The following is a 15,820-nucleotide window of genomic DNA, read 5'->3' on the forward strand; positions in this document are numbered from 1 at the left end:
GACACTGAAAGGATTCATTATTCTGATATTGCAATTGTGTAAGTGTATGTCACTATGAGTAATCGGTGTCTCTATAAATGTTTATCCAGAAAAAAACAAAAATGTTAGTGTTGTCACAGCTGTTACAAAAAAGAAGCTTTTAAGTTTACTGTAATAAATATGCACGACATTGCTATTTTTCTAGGTATATTGTTCGATGTTGATGATAGCAACGCCTCAAGGAATATACGATCATTGTCTCCCTCACTTCCAACTAAGTTGAGCTACACTATTAGGACAGACATTCTGCATAGTATGCCGACTGATCAACTGGAAGATCCCAAATGGAAATCTCAGCCTCAAAGTTTGCCAACACGCAGTTTCTATTATAATCGTGTCTTCCTTCCATTGCAAGATATGATTGAGCGAGCGATCATTCAGTCTCAAATTGGTCAAGATATCCCCAACCCTGCAATACAGATCCAAGCAATGCCATTTCCCTGCCACATCAGTGATCCGTAAGTTCACAGAATATCTAGATTTTTGTACGGAAGATTTTTAATACCTTAACAAGGGTATGTAACCCGGAAAAATAACAGAAAATACTGGAGATACTTATCAGGTCTTGCAACATTTGTAAGGAGAAAACTTAAAAGGCTGGTTTTTAGAGGGTGCCATGTTTTCTACGGCTTCCTCAGCTTAATTATTGGTATGGAGTCTGTCCATTTTAAAGCTGGCTATCCTGTGGTGATTTAACATTAATTACCGAAGGTGAGACTTTTACACCTATCTTGGCAGGAAATCCACCTTAAAGACGTGCCAGCCAATTGGATTGGCCAGTTTTACAAGCATAGATTCACGTGTTGCCCATTGTGGGGACTACAGGCACAAAATTAAGCTAATGGAGGCCAGATTTCTTTTAGGTTTGGGTATCATTGAAATGAAGCTGCCAGAGCCCAGGAAGGGGGCTGGGGGACTAGGTTTGAGAAGCTGGGATTAAAGGGGTTATGACTGTGTTGGGGCAGACAATGCACCTGATGAGCAGAGGTGACTCATAGATGAGGGTCCCCCTGACCTGCCTTGGAAAGCACCACCACATAGCTAAAATTGCAGGGCTACCCACTTAGCATGGGCCTCCTCCTCTTGCCAAGGGTAAAGTAAGAGTGAAGGCAGGCTGAGGTATATAAGCCAACTTTAATTGGTCACTTTAGGGTCTCAATAGGCTTAAAGACATGTGGTGTGCCTCATGCCTCGATCCCATGCCCTCCATTATAATTGGAGGCAACTTGGAGGTAGGCAGGACAAACACCCAGGTTTTACACCTGTGAATGGAAATCCATAGTTAATGTTTCAATCTGTGACTTGTCATCAGAGCCATTTCTGTTCAGTCTGATGAATGGTCACGGATCTGAAACATGAAACTACTTTTCTGATCACAGATGCTACCTAACCTGCTCAATATTTCTAGCATTCTTTGATTTTATTTTGGATTTCCAGCTCTCCTGGTGCTCAGCTTTTGTAAAAATGTTATCTGATTGATTGCAGAGCTCAAAAAGCCATTTTTTGCTCTATCCATTTGAGTGTTTCCTTCTGGTAATATGAAAATATTGCAGTATGATTTTAACTTATGAAGAAGAAGAGATTTAAAGCACAACAAAGGAAGATTAGAGAAACAAGAGAAAGGAATATTCAGTAGTTGACATTCGAGAGCATAGTTTTCATGATTAATTAAAAATAAATAGTTCCTACCTTTGGCTCAAATAGAAGGAGATTCAAACTATAATTAACTGTGATACTCATGCCCAGGAATGTTTCATTTTTCTAACATATGTATGAAGCGAGAAGCATTGTATTTATAAAGCCTTTCAATTCTCAAAAATGACCAATAACAATTCTTTATCATATGGTGAAAATTTCTTAGTCACCAGTAGCTGCAACCAATTGTTGCATTACATTAAAATAGCTCACAATAGTTCTCTTTAATTTTACAGACGAAGAGAAATTTGATTTTCCTTTTATTTATACAAATTCTGAAATGCTCCTGGACCCTTGATTTTGCGTCTACTTAACAGCATTCTTGTAAATGTCATGGCTCATTTAATCCCGCTCACACAATCCTTCCTGACAGGTTTCTCAACAACACAGCCTTCTTTTTCCCATTATTAATGATGCTCGCGTGGCTGATTTCTGTGGCTTCCATGGTGCGTAACCTTGTGTTTGAGAAAGAACTTCGACTGGAAGAGGTAATTAACGACACAAGTAGCTCCTGATATGAGATGTTGTCCTAAACTGAATGAGCTGACCAAAGATTTCAGTGAATCATGCACAGTGAATATGCTGATGGAATTAAAAGAATTGTAGAGCATGCATGGAGATGCTTCTTAGGGATGTCTTGGGGAAGGGCTGGAACTTGATTACTTTTGTGCCTGTTATTATTGCTACAAATGCACACTAAAACATTTACTGGGCACAGTTTTAACTGCCTGATTTTGCAAACTTCCCCACCTGTAAATAAGCTATCTTTCAAATTGATAGAGTGACTTTTAAAACAGGCATTAGCCATATAAGCACATATGTCCATCAGGCAGCATTGGCTGACTGTTGACAACTGTCCCTCAGGGGCTTTAATTTAGTCATTAATCATACTATTGCTCATGCCTTGTCAAATAACACTTTATATTTCCTGTCTCACCAGAAAAGGAAATGGGAAATCTGTTATTTACCAATTTGTGGCCCAGTATGTAACCAAAATTTAATGTCAATTCCTGGCCACTTAAGCATCTCTTCCAAGTGCTGCTGGTGTTTTACCCTGATGTGTTGAAAGCTCAAAGGGTAGACTGGCTTACTACTGCTTTTATTTCTTCTGGGCATGTTCACTATCCCTGGCTTATCCTCTTTTTCTCCAGTCACACTGTTGGTACTGAGGAGCTGCCATCCCTCTGATTGGCCAGCAGCAATGCAAGATGGTATTTTGCATCAGGGAAGTCACAATTGTCTGTCTTAGCAATGTCAAGGCTTCCAGGGCTGGCAAAGGCAGGCTCATCCCTGACTTTATAGTCAGTTTGAGGCCATTCCTTCCCCATTAAATCCCAGCCTGTGTTTCCATACTATTACTTCTTAGCAAATGTTATGTTGAACTTAAAGAAACATTTGTTGTGTGAAACAATTTAAAGATAACAAAGCATAAATATTTCAAGATTTCTAATAGTGTATTTTCTATCCAACAGTACACCAAGATGCTGGGAGTGAAGCCAATAGTTCATTTTCTGGTCTGGTTTCTGGACACTTTCTTTGTCCTGATTCTGAGCAGTGCTTTCATAACCATTATTTTGAAAGCCAGTGAAATACTTCCAAACAGTAATGGATTCATCATTTTCCTCTTTCTTTTGGATTTTGGAGTATCTGTCATTGCACTGAGTTACCTGATTGCCACGTTCTTTAGCCATGCTAATACAGCAGCTCTCAGTGCTTGCCTGATCTATATCATTACCTTCTTCCCCTATATGGTCCTTGTGGCTGTACAGAATCAACTCAGCTTCTCCAGCCAGATTCTGATTGTAAGTAGATGAGAGAAAATGTTCTATGTGCTGCATTTAACAAAATTAAAAGTACAAAGAAAAACTTGATAAAACAAGCAGGGACCCCTTCTTCTAAAACAAGGCAAATCATGGGAGATGTGATGGAAAAATTAACATCATAAAATGATGGGATAGGGCAAATAATATTAGTTTGTTTCTAGTGTTCAAAGGATCTAGAATGAAGGTTATAGATTTTCAAGTATGAGTTTGCTTTGCATGACCTTGCTGATGGTCAAGGAGGGGAGTGGAGTGGGGGTGTGGTGAGGTCTGTGACAACAGAAACAGTCTTGATTCTATTAATCACGAATATGTTTAAAATCTGTCATTATGGGACTCCGCTTCTTTGAAGCCATGATCGATACCCTATTATGCTGATGTCCAAAAATATCATTGGGTGCTAAATAGATCACAGGACTTTGCTGTACATGCACCATTGTAGTTCATGATTGAGCCATGTAGGTACCTCAGACTCATAAGGGGTTTTGTTCAAATAAGAGTGGATGGGAATAGAGTAAGTAACTCTAAGAGGAATGGATGGTTTTCAGAGGGCAAACAGTGAACAGACAAAATATTTTTGCCCAGCATGTTTTCTGGGGCTGTGGAGTGTTCTTGGAGAAAGTGAGGACTGTAGATGCTGGAGATCAGAGTCGAGAGTGTGGTGCTGGGAAAGCACAGCAGGTCAGGCAGCATCCAAGGAGCAGGAGAATTGACATTCCTTCATCAAGAAGGACTTATGCCAAAAATATTGATTCCCTTGCTTCTCAGATGCTGCCTGACCTGCTATGCTTTTCCAGTACCGCACTCTTGACTGTGGAATGTTCAATCATAAGTGGTTGAATAGGAAATATGTTAACATTTAAATAGGCTCTCAGTGGAAATGGTAGTAAAGAAATTTAGAAAAGCAGTTAAATGAAAGCTGTGACAGTGGTTTAAGCGGAATGGCCTGGTTTCATTTTATAATTCTTACATAATTCTGTAAGTATTCTGATCCATTCACATTATTCAGTTGGCATGTTGGCTGTAGTAGCTTGAGGAACAGAAAATTATTATGCCTTCAGTGTTTACATGAGCCTAATTATTGCTTTAAACTCTCACTAATACTTTTTCAAATCTAAATCCTGTCTAGTGTCTCCTGTGTCCAACTGCATTCAGCCAGGGATCATATCTTATCACACTTTTTGAAGGTGATGGAATAGGTAAGAAATTCATAAAATGTGAAACTCTAATGATGAAAACCATGGAAAATATAAAATGATAAACTGAACTTTTGTAATATTTTCAGCATATTGTCATTTAGAAAAGGCTGTTGCGGGAAAGAAACTAAATTCCCTGCAAAATATTTAATACAAATAAAGGCCTTAAGAGTGTAAAAAGTTCATATTTATTAAACTGGCAGTAATTTTGAGTAGATTTAGCCTTTTAGAACATAAATATTTATATTGAAGGTAGCCACTTGACCTAACTGGCCAACATTTTTGTGATTGATATTTGTAGTTCGTGGATAAGTTCTTCCTTTTCACTATCAGAAAGTATTTTGTTGTGCACAATTCCCCTGCCCCTTGCATTTCTCTCGATGTTGTCTTGTTACCCCTCCTTCTTCTTGAAAAGCTTTAAAGAAATCTTTCTCTTTGAATTTGACTATTGTTCCCAAGATTTTCTTCTCCTTGCTGCACCATGTTAATTTGTATGCTTGGGTTATCTGATATTTTCTTTTATATTGGGAGTTGTACATGAATGTGAATTATTGGTGATGAGGGCAAAAGAAATGTTGAGTGATCAGCACAACTTCATTAATGCACAACTGAAAGATGAGGTTTTTCCTTACACTTCAAACTCACTGTGTTTCCTTAGAGATGTTTTACAACTATATTCTGAATATTAAAATGATATTAAGGTAAATTTTATGAACAGAACTCACAAAAAATGGACATGTCAGCATTTTGGCCAGTTTCACAATCTTCATAATTTTCCATTTTATTGAAGGAGTGATTTTGGATCTCCGAATTTAGCACTTTAATAGTCATGTTTCTAAAGCAAGTTGTTTTTTAAAATAAGTCTCAGAAAATGTCAGCAACGCAGTAATATTTTTTGGCACCTGTAAGCCAGAGGAAAGTTTTAAATAAAACATATTTTTTCCTTCATACATGCAAGTAGGAAAATGTCATGACCTGTGAGCTCTGAATATTGTTGTTATAAAGTGAAGGCCTGTTACACTGTCTTAATACAGTAGCTAATAATATTTCATAATGCTTGCACTATCATTGTATGTCTTTGGGAAAATGTTGTTGGTTTGTGTGTCTAACAAATATTTTCTCATGATTGTGCATTATTTACAGATTAAATAAAATTGGAAATTGACAAACCAAATAATTTTCATTCCAAGTGAAAGTAAAACTGTAACATGTGAAGTAATGCTGTATCCACTTACCTGGTGGTTGGGAGATATTTATAAATTATGTTGGGTAAAATATCATTTTTTTGTGGATGATTTATCTGAATACTATCAGACTCTCACAGGTCAGAGCATAGAAATGGAAATGTTGTCGCTGAAAGAGATTTGAAACAATCAAACTAGATTTGTGAATAGATCAAAATGGACTTGAAGTTGTATGTTTTATTGAACTCCTATTAACTATACCTATTGTAGATCCTGCTCTATTTGCATCTTATTTTATTTCCTCTGGACTTTTTTTTAGGAATTCAGTGGAATAACATGTATGATATGCCTGGTGACGGGGACAATGTGTCTTTTGCCTGGATTTGCTGGATGATGGTCATTGATGCAGTGATATACTTTATATTAGGCTGGTATCTCCACAATATTTTCCCTGGTATGAAAATCAATTTCTTATCCATGATAATTATTTTTTACTGAATTATCTTTTTAACATTTCTAATTGCCATTGTATAATCGGGGAAGAAATTTAATTGAAGAATATGCAACGCAATTATAGAAGAAAACAAGTGCTCCTTGTTATCTGTTAAGATGATCTGGACTGTACTTAATGAATTTTTAACTTGCAAGTTATTTTCTTTCAATAAACTTCCTGTAATAAGGAATATCTGTTAAAATTCTGCATGTAACATCAATTAAAGGTTACTGTGCTATGCACATATCCTATTTGTGTTACAAACAACAGTGTACAAATGCTTGCAAAATTGGAGAAATGTTTAGATAGATCGAGACTATGTGTGTCATTGTGAGTTCTGCATTGTACCCGCCTGCAATAGTTCTATTCCATTTTTCTCCCCATACATATTAATATAATTTTTCAAATACTTATTTAGATCCCATTAAGAGAATGTATTCTCCGAGTAAATTTTATGAAATCACACATCCAGTGCACAGCAAGCATTAAACGTGTGATGCAGAGAACACTAAATTCTGCAGTATATTCTGTTCATTAAAATTGATGGATAGAAAATCCTACAGGGCTCACTAGCTTCCATGTTTGCATTCTTGATATGTCCTCACAACCAGTGAGATTTAAATTGCAGACACAAACACTTCCATATTCTGCCTCAGTAACCAGTTACAAAGCAATAACTGACTGAATAATTATGAATTGTCTGTAAAAGTATATTTCAATATCTTCCAACATGCTTTATAAAAATAATCTTGAATCCATTCTTCCTTGGTGCAGATTACACCACTGACAATCTTCTGAAAATTAAGATAATTTGGCATTTCCAGAAAACCGTTTAGCTGCTGATCCTGGTCACATTCCAAATCAGCTTTGTATCATTTCAGTGGACCCAATACCTTTCCAAAAATGCCATGATCAGAACTGTATGTAAAATTCAAACTATAGTCCAATTAAGATGTCTACAGATATATTCATTTTACTGTTATTATACATCAGCTAATTCCTCTCCTCTGTTAAGATATTTCCTCTATAATATTCACTATTTCTCCATCTGTCCAAAATGTACAATATCACATTTGTCTGCATAGAACTGCATCTGCTACTTCTTTTGTCCTTTCTTGCATTTCTCATCATTGTTTGACAAGATCAAAAATCTAATCATTTCTATAATTTGAAAATAGAAGAGATCCAGCATATCTCAATGCCCACATCCCTCCAGTCCAAAATCCGCTATTTGCTTTGATTCCCTCCAGCCATCACTCAATTTCTGCAGCTGTATTCTCTTTAATATAATGTGCCTTAATCTTTGCCACAGGTGTATGGGACAAAGGTTTAAGAAAATCCATGCATGTACCTCACGCACTTTGTGTATTTTATGGTATCATCAATTAGACAGTAAAACAAGCATTTATATGGAATGATATAATGACCCATATATTGTAATACTCAAATCTTCATTGGAGCAGAGTGCTTTGGTGTTTGTCTGGGATCATGCAGAATCCCAGGCACACCAGATCCCTAAAAATGGATCCATTGAAAGTGGAAATTTTGGACACTTCTGCTTCTGTTAATTTGATAGCTTCTCAGGAAAAGCTAGACAATTAAAAAACTAATCTAACTACTGAATAGCTATTAAGTTGAACTTCTAATACACCACACTCCCCCACCAGCTCACTCTCTCCAACTACAGCTACATCTCCCAAACTCCTTATATACCAAAACCCCAACAGCCACTCTTTCTACACTGCCCCAAGCCAAGACAATTCTGCCCATTGCCCCAAACCTGACAATGGCACCCTACACAGCCACTGTCTTGATTCCTGTCGATTTTGACTTTCTCACTCATCATTTGCTGGTCTCAGCACATGCAACCTCAATCTGTGCCAGACCTGGCACCACCAGGTCTCTCAGACAGACCTGACACACCTTTCCACTCTTCCACCCACCAAACACGACAACCACCCTCCCGTCTGGACCCAATATCCTCTCTCGCTGCCCAACTTCCATAGCTGAAAGCTCCCTCTCATGTCACTGGAGCTGTCACACTCTTCCCCAAGGCATTGTACCACCCTGGTTGGCATCTCTTTCAAGAATATGCTCCCCTGCCAGACATAACACCTCTGGACTCAATACCCACTACATCACCTCAGGTCCAACACACTGCCTGTGACCCCCATATCTCCATCCTCTGCACCCTACCTTCTGGTACTTTGGCACTCAGATGGTACCCTACTCACATGGCACTCTAACCCTTAACTGACTGCCACCATAACTCCACACTTGTCTTGCATGCTTACACTTTCACAGGAGCTTTCTTAATATCTGGAAATCATGCTGGACATTTGAATCATGAATACGGTACACTGCCTGTTGCATAAGGGGACATGGTTTGACTTTCTCAACCATACTGTACTACAAATTGTCTACTTGATTTCAGGTATTTTTTGTATTTCTGGAGAAGAGTATCAGAATTCCCTTCCACCAGTATAGAACTCGGTCGTAATGGAAAAATATGGAGTGGCATATAAATCTGGTTGTGCTTGCCCATCCTTGGAATCTCTAACCCAATAGCGACTCACTCTTATGTTCCTTTCTCTCCTCTCTTGATATTGTGCATATCCTCTCTATATGCACAGGGATACTCTGTGCATGTATTTATGGACTTGTATCAGTGTTTGTCTACTGTAATCTATGAATTACTGAAGGATTACATTTCACTTTAACAATCAAATTTTAGGTAAATATGGATCTCGGAAGCATTGGTATTTCCCATTTACCAGTTTGTATTGGAAAACCTTGTGTGATTGTGCCAAGCGCTTTGACAGCAAGATCGGAGAAGGCTACTGGGCCCAAAACCTTGATTGCTACAATCAGCAAATTAATGTAAAAGGTAAGATTCAAATATTGTGAGCACTTTTGTTTTGATAATCTGTTTAAAGATCTGAAAACATTCATTTTCTGTTACACTTACCTAAATTCAAAATTGTCTTAAGCTCCACAAATCTCCAAAAATCTTTCAATCATCCACATATGCTGTTTTGTGTGCTTATGTTCCTTTGCTCACTAACTAGCCTATATTCAGCCAATCTGGCATGAACCCATGAGGGTCGCTCTTTAAATCTCTCTGTCACTCCACATGACACTCCTATTTTAAGCTCCTCCAGAAATCCAAAGACTTTAACAAAACTTTTAATCATCTTTCTTCTAATTTTTTTTAATGCAGCGTAAACTTTTGTCACATCTATAACATGCTTTTTTCCTGTGTTAAAGCTGCTACATAAATCCAATCTACTATTACCATAATCCTTCCTGTTTTTGGTAACTGTGTAGAGGTGAAAGTGCAAGAATTCCTTTGTAATTTGTATACACCCCCAATGAGTTTTGTGTTTGTGATTTTACTGAAGCAATCATCACTCCCAGTAAAGTTGCTTGGGAAAAGATAGATTTTTAATCAAGAAAGGAATCGAAGGTTATGTGGAAAAGGTAGGAAATGAAGTTGAGAATTAATCAATTGATTGATTGATTGATTTCTTGTCAGGTGTACCGAAATACAGTGAAAAGCTTTGTTTAGGAGCTGTATAGCTCAGATCATAGTAAGCAAAGATAAACAGATCAAAAGTTGTAAAAAAAACTTAGACAGTGACATACAGGTTACTTTGTATAGGGCGTGTGTTAGGTGAGGTCAACATTAGCAAGAATAGCATTATTTGAGGCTACAGAGTCCATTCATCAGCCTAATAATGGTTGCGAAGAAGATGTTTCTGAAACTGCTGGTGCATATGTTCAAGCTTCTGTATCTTCTGCCTGACGGGAGAGATTGTAGGAGAGCATTACCAGGATAGGATGGGTCTTTGATGATGTTGGCAGCCTCTCCCCAGCAACAAGCTGTGTTCATGGAGTCCATAGATTAAAGTGGGCTTCCGTAATGAACTGGGCTGTGCACACAAACTTCTGTAGTTTCTTATGGTCCTTGACAGAGTAATTGCTATATCAAGCCATCATGCCGGGGGTATGCTTTCAATGGTGCATCTGTAGAAGTTGGTGAGGGTCCTAACGGACATGCCTGAGCGGCCTGAGGAAAAAGATGTGTTGTTGTGCCTCTGTGACCATCACATCTACGTGACAAGACAGTCATTGTCGTCACTCTGAGGAAACTTGACAGTTTCCACTCTCTCAATTTCAGTTCCGTTGATGTAGATGGGGGCATGTTCTCCTCCTTTCTTTCTGAAGTCAATGACCAGTTCTTTAGTTTTGCCAACGTTGAGAGAGGTTGTTCTCATTGCACCTTGCACCAAGCCCTCTACCTCCCTTTTGTATTTTGACTCATCATTATTGGACATCTGTCCTATGGTGCTGTCACCAGCAAACTTGTAGGTGGCGTGCATTTGGAATATGGCAACACAGTCGTGGATATACTGGGAGTACAACGGGGGGGGGGGGGGGGGGGGGGGGTGAGAATGCATCTTTAGAGGGCTTCATTGTTGAGTGTTCCTGTGGAGGAGGTGCAGTTATCTATCTTCACTGATTGCAGTTTGTGGGTTAGAAAGCTTAGGATCTCATTGTAGAGGGTGGATCGAGACCAAGGTCACAATGTTTTAAGATCAGTATGGAGGGAATAATAGTTGTTGAAGGCAGAGCTGTAATCAATGTCAGGCATAGGTGTCCTTGTTGTCCAGATAGTCCAGGGGTGAGTGCAAAGCTAGGGATATGACATCCACTGTGGACCTGTTACATTGGTAGTTAAATTGTAAGAGATTGAGGCAGGCTGGGAGAGTGGAATTGATGTGGACCATGACCAGCCTCTTGAAACATTTCATGATTATGGAGGTCAAAACCAGTCAGCCATGATCTCATTGAATGGCGGAGCAGAACTTAATGGGCTGAATGGCCTACATTTGCTCATACATCTTGTAGTCTTATGAAAATGAACTGTTAAGAAGTGGAAACAATGTACACTTACCTTTACATCCATTTCTGTATGTTAGTTTTAATTCTATAGAAACTGAAAATTCTCAGCTGATTGCAGCATGTTAGATTCGTATCCATCAAGAAACAAACACTGACTTTTAAAGTGGAAAATTGCTGTTCAAGCAATTATTTTGAATGTTTGTTATTGGAGTAAATTTCCTGTATCCCGCAACATTCAGGGAGAGCTGTATAGTTACATAGATTCTAACTAACATCTAATAGCATTGTGGGTGTGCCAATCAGAATTTCATTGTACATGAGGCAACTTGGAAGAAAAGGAGTAGTAGAAGGAATTCTTGTATGCCACATAACTATGGTACAGTCAGAGGAAGTAGACTCCTATCTGCCAACTTTGTCAGCCAAATATATCAAATGCAAAATTAATCCAATCTGACAGAGCAAAGTCAGAGGTTTTGATTAACCGAGGAGATATTAAAATAATTGGACAAAATGCTGCAGGAATGGTACTGTCAGTGGTTTTGAAGAAAACAGCTGGTCAATGAAGGATCAGTAACACCAGTCAGCCAAAAGTACAGTTTTTAAAATTGTTTGTCATAGGAGGTGGGCAATCCACTTCACTCAGAGATATTAGTGAATTCCAGGAGATAACCCAAGGTCACTAACAAATATATAAATGAAAAAAAATAGATAGATGGTATCTTTGACAGCATCAATAGAGATCCAAATGCTTGAATACATAAGGTTCTCCATGCATTAACTGATTGGCTGTTGAAGTCATAGGAATCCTCGTAATGTATTTTGACTTTGCATAATGGCAGGAATAGTCATATTCTCACCAAACTACATGTCACAGATGCATGTATCCATTACAGTATTGATAGGAGTGACCACCACACAGTCATTGTGAAGACAAAGTCTCACCTTCATGTTTTCAGCAATCTTCAGCTAGAATTACCAAATGAACAATTCATCTCAGCCTCCTCTCATCGTCTGAACATCACAAATGCCAATCTTCACTCCTATATAATATAAAAGGTGGCCAAAGACACTGGACACAAAAAATGAGCCCTGACAATATTCCGGCAGCAGTACTGAAGACTCATGCTCCAGAATTCATGTTTCAACCTATTAAAGTACAGCTACCACACTGGCATCAGCCTGACAGTGTGGAAGATTGTCTAAATATGTCCTGTGCACAGAAGGCAGGGCAAATCCAACCTGGCAAATTGCCTCCTAATCACTCTACTCATGATCATCAGCAAAATGATAGAAGGCATCGTCAATAATTTATCAGACAGCACTTGCAAAAGAATAATCTGCTCACTGGCACTCAGTTTATGTTCTGCAAAAGCCACTTACCTCCAGACTTTATTACAATGTTGACTCAAACTCACTGAGTAAAAAGCTGAACTCTAGAGGTGAGGGGTAAGTGACTGCTCTTTGCAACAAGCCCAAATTTGACTGAGTGTAACATCAAGGAGCCATAGCAGTTAATGGGAATCAGGGTGAACACTTTCCAATGGTTAGAGTCATACCTAGAATTAAGGAAAATGATTGTGGTTGTTGGAGATAATTCTGCAGGAGTAACTCACCTCGTATCTTTTTGCCACCTATAAGATACAAGTCAGAAGTGTGATGAAAACTTTTCACTTGCCTGGGTAGTTGCAGCTCCAGTAACATTCAAGAAATTCAGCATCATTTAGGATAAAACAACCAACTTTATTGGCACCCCAAACACCACTCTCAACATCCCTTTGCCATTAATGCATATTGGCAGTAGTTTGTCAAAACTCAAGATGCATCACAGTGACTAACCAAAGCTTCTTCAGCAGCCACTGCCAAACCCTTGACCTCTACCGTCTAGAAGAATAAGGATAGCAAATAGATGGTAACACTGCCATCTGCATGCTCCCATCCAAGTCACATACAATCTTGACTTGGTGCTATATTAATACTTGTTCATTGTCACTGGATCAAAATCCTGCAACTTCCTCCGAAACAGTACTGTGGGTTATTCTATATCCCATGGCTTCAAGCAGTTCAAGAATGCAGCTCACCACTGCATTTCCTCTTGGCAATTTGGGATGAGAATAAATGCTGGTCTAGCCAGTGACAACTGCATTCTATGAGCAAGTGGGAAAAAAAAACTTGCTTAAATAACTACAGATTCTACCAACATATCTAAAATAAAGTGGTTGCTCATTCATATTCCTATTTCTGGCAAATGTAAATTAAAAATTGGCTTGGCCCTGATATTGTGAACATCCGAGATTTCTCAGACCCACTACTGCACATGATGTGCCCCATAGTCTGGCATGCATGTAGTTCCATTTAGTCCCTCTGCTGGTTGAACTCATTCAGCAGCATCTTGGAGATGATGTGAAACCCTCCAGTTTTGACTTTTGTCTTCAAATTAATTTGTTACAAACCTCTGTAAATTATGATTTTGCATGTTGAAATGTTTACATTGTGGATTAAGAGAGTGAAAGAAGCAGCCAATATCCCCCTTGTGTGAGTGATATTGAGTGATTTGTGCATACATATATATGAGCATTCAAGCTCAGCAATACAATCACTTATAATATGTGCTATGCACGCATACATGTTAAAGTCGTCCACTTGGCTGGGCTACCTGACTCTGACTTACGGAAACTAAATTATTCTGCACGGAAAATTATAGGGAGCATGAGTAGCTGATTGGTGAATATTTGTTTAAGTTTTAAGTTTATCTATGTTAAAGAAGTTAATTGTCTAGCAAATCACAGTATAGACATTTTTGAAAACACTAGAACACTTCTGACATGAGCAAGCACATGTCGAGGAAATATTTCCATCAGGAGGAGGAGCTCAAGCCTCAGGTTTTGGACTTTCACCAGATACACCCTCTGCATTATCTGTGATTAATCACACAATGTATAACTTTTCTGTTGTTACCCTACTTATTGTTTGGCTCACTTACTTGTTTTTCCCTATCACAAAATGATATTCTGTTCTTACACTCTTGAGCCTAACTATTTAATTCCCAAAATATGAAGTAAAAGCACATCAGGACAAGATTCTCAGTCCAGAAGTGGAAATAAAGAGATGGGACAAATCTTGCCACTGTGTTGAGATTACTGCGAGGTGGAATTTTCCACAGATTCAGGCGACAAGTAGTCTGGAGATGGGTGAAGGGCTTTTGCCCGAAATGTCGATTTTCTTCCTCCTTGGATGCTGCCAGACCTGCTGTGCTTTTCCAGCACCACTCTAATCTAGAGTCTGGAGATTGGCCTACCACTGGAAATTGCAATTCTGAGGCAGAATTAAGGCCAAGTCTAGAGAGGGAAATTTAAAGGCCTCCTCTGTTTCCAAAAACATTGGCCAAGTGATTTCAATGCAATCAGTAGCTCATCTATTAAAAGCTGAACCTTTTGTCAAGCTTAAATTCCCTCCTCCTATGTCTCAGCCTCTCAGCTCCTCACCAGCTCTTATCCATTTTATGGAAAGAGCTCACAAATCCCGTAACATTTGAAAGCCATTGAATGGTCTATAAATCAAACTGATTTCTGAAGTACCACCATGATGGACGTCTACACCAATGCTTCCCAACCTTTTCAGTGTCAAAGAAGACTTCATTGAGACACACAATTATAGGGTTCGCTCACTTATTTTCATATTGCATGCACAATGTTGGAAGTCTATGCATATTTGGCTCAGGAGGCTTGCACACATGTAGCTGTTAGGTTGCCTGGTATCGGCAGATTTGCCTTCAATCATATACACTGAGACTCTGGAGGAGATCAGAAGCAAGGAATTGGCCTCGGTGGTCATGTAAAATGGTACTGCTTCCTAAAACTTTTACAGCACATTTTTCAACTTGTCTTGGCACTGTACTTGACTGAATACGTAAGAACACTTTGGAAAAAAAAAGAATAAAAGTGTAGACTCACTTTGGAAAAAAAAGTATAAAAGCATAGACTATTTTCTAAATGGTGAGAAAATTCGTAAAGCCAAAGTACAAAGGGATCTTGGAGTGCTAGACAAGGATTCTCTAAAGGTAAACATGTGGGTTGAGTCCGTGATTAAGAAAGCGAATGCAATGTTGTCACTTATCTCAAGAGGGTTGGAATATAAAAACACCGTTGTGCTACTGAGACTTTATAAAGCTCTAGTTAGGCCCCATTTGGAGTACTGTGTCCAGTTTTGGTCCCCACACCTCAGGAAGGACATACTGGCACTGGAACGTGTCCAGCGGAGATTCACACGGATGATCCCTGGAATGGTAGGTCTAACATACGAGGAACGGCTGAGGATCCTGCGATTGTATTCATTGGAGTTTAGAAGATTAAGGGGAGACTTAATAGAAACTTACAAGATAATACATGGCTTAGAAAGGGTGGACGCTAGGAAATTGTTTCCGTTAGGTGAGGAGACTAGGACACGTGGACACAGCCTTAGAATGAGAGGGGGTCATTTCAGAACAGAAAT

General features: G+C 38.7%; 1 protein-coding gene across 1 annotated transcript in view; it reads left to right on the forward strand.

Annotated features, from left to right (window-relative positions):
- The window catches only part of LOC132815730 (ATP-binding cassette sub-family A member 13-like), a 165,021-nt gene that overhangs the window by 56,873 nt on the left and 92,328 nt on the right, over positions 1-15,820 (forward strand). Inside the window, exons 14-19 of the mRNA XM_060824832.1 lie at positions 185-497; positions 2,108-2,222; positions 3,207-3,536; positions 4,684-4,753; positions 6,254-6,388; positions 9,162-9,314. Of these exons, the coding sequence (XP_060680815.1) occupies positions 185-497; positions 2,108-2,222; positions 3,207-3,536; positions 4,684-4,753; positions 6,254-6,388; positions 9,162-9,314 (1,116 nt within the window). The remainder of the gene's footprint in view (positions 1-184; positions 498-2,107; positions 2,223-3,206; positions 3,537-4,683; positions 4,754-6,253; positions 6,389-9,161; positions 9,315-15,820) is intronic.

This window comes from Hemiscyllium ocellatum, chromosome 5, assembly GCF_020745735.1.
Source record: "Hemiscyllium ocellatum isolate sHemOce1 chromosome 5, sHemOce1.pat.X.cur, whole genome shotgun sequence".
Classification (NCBI taxonomy): domain Eukaryota; kingdom Metazoa; phylum Chordata; class Chondrichthyes; order Orectolobiformes; family Hemiscylliidae; genus Hemiscyllium; species Hemiscyllium ocellatum.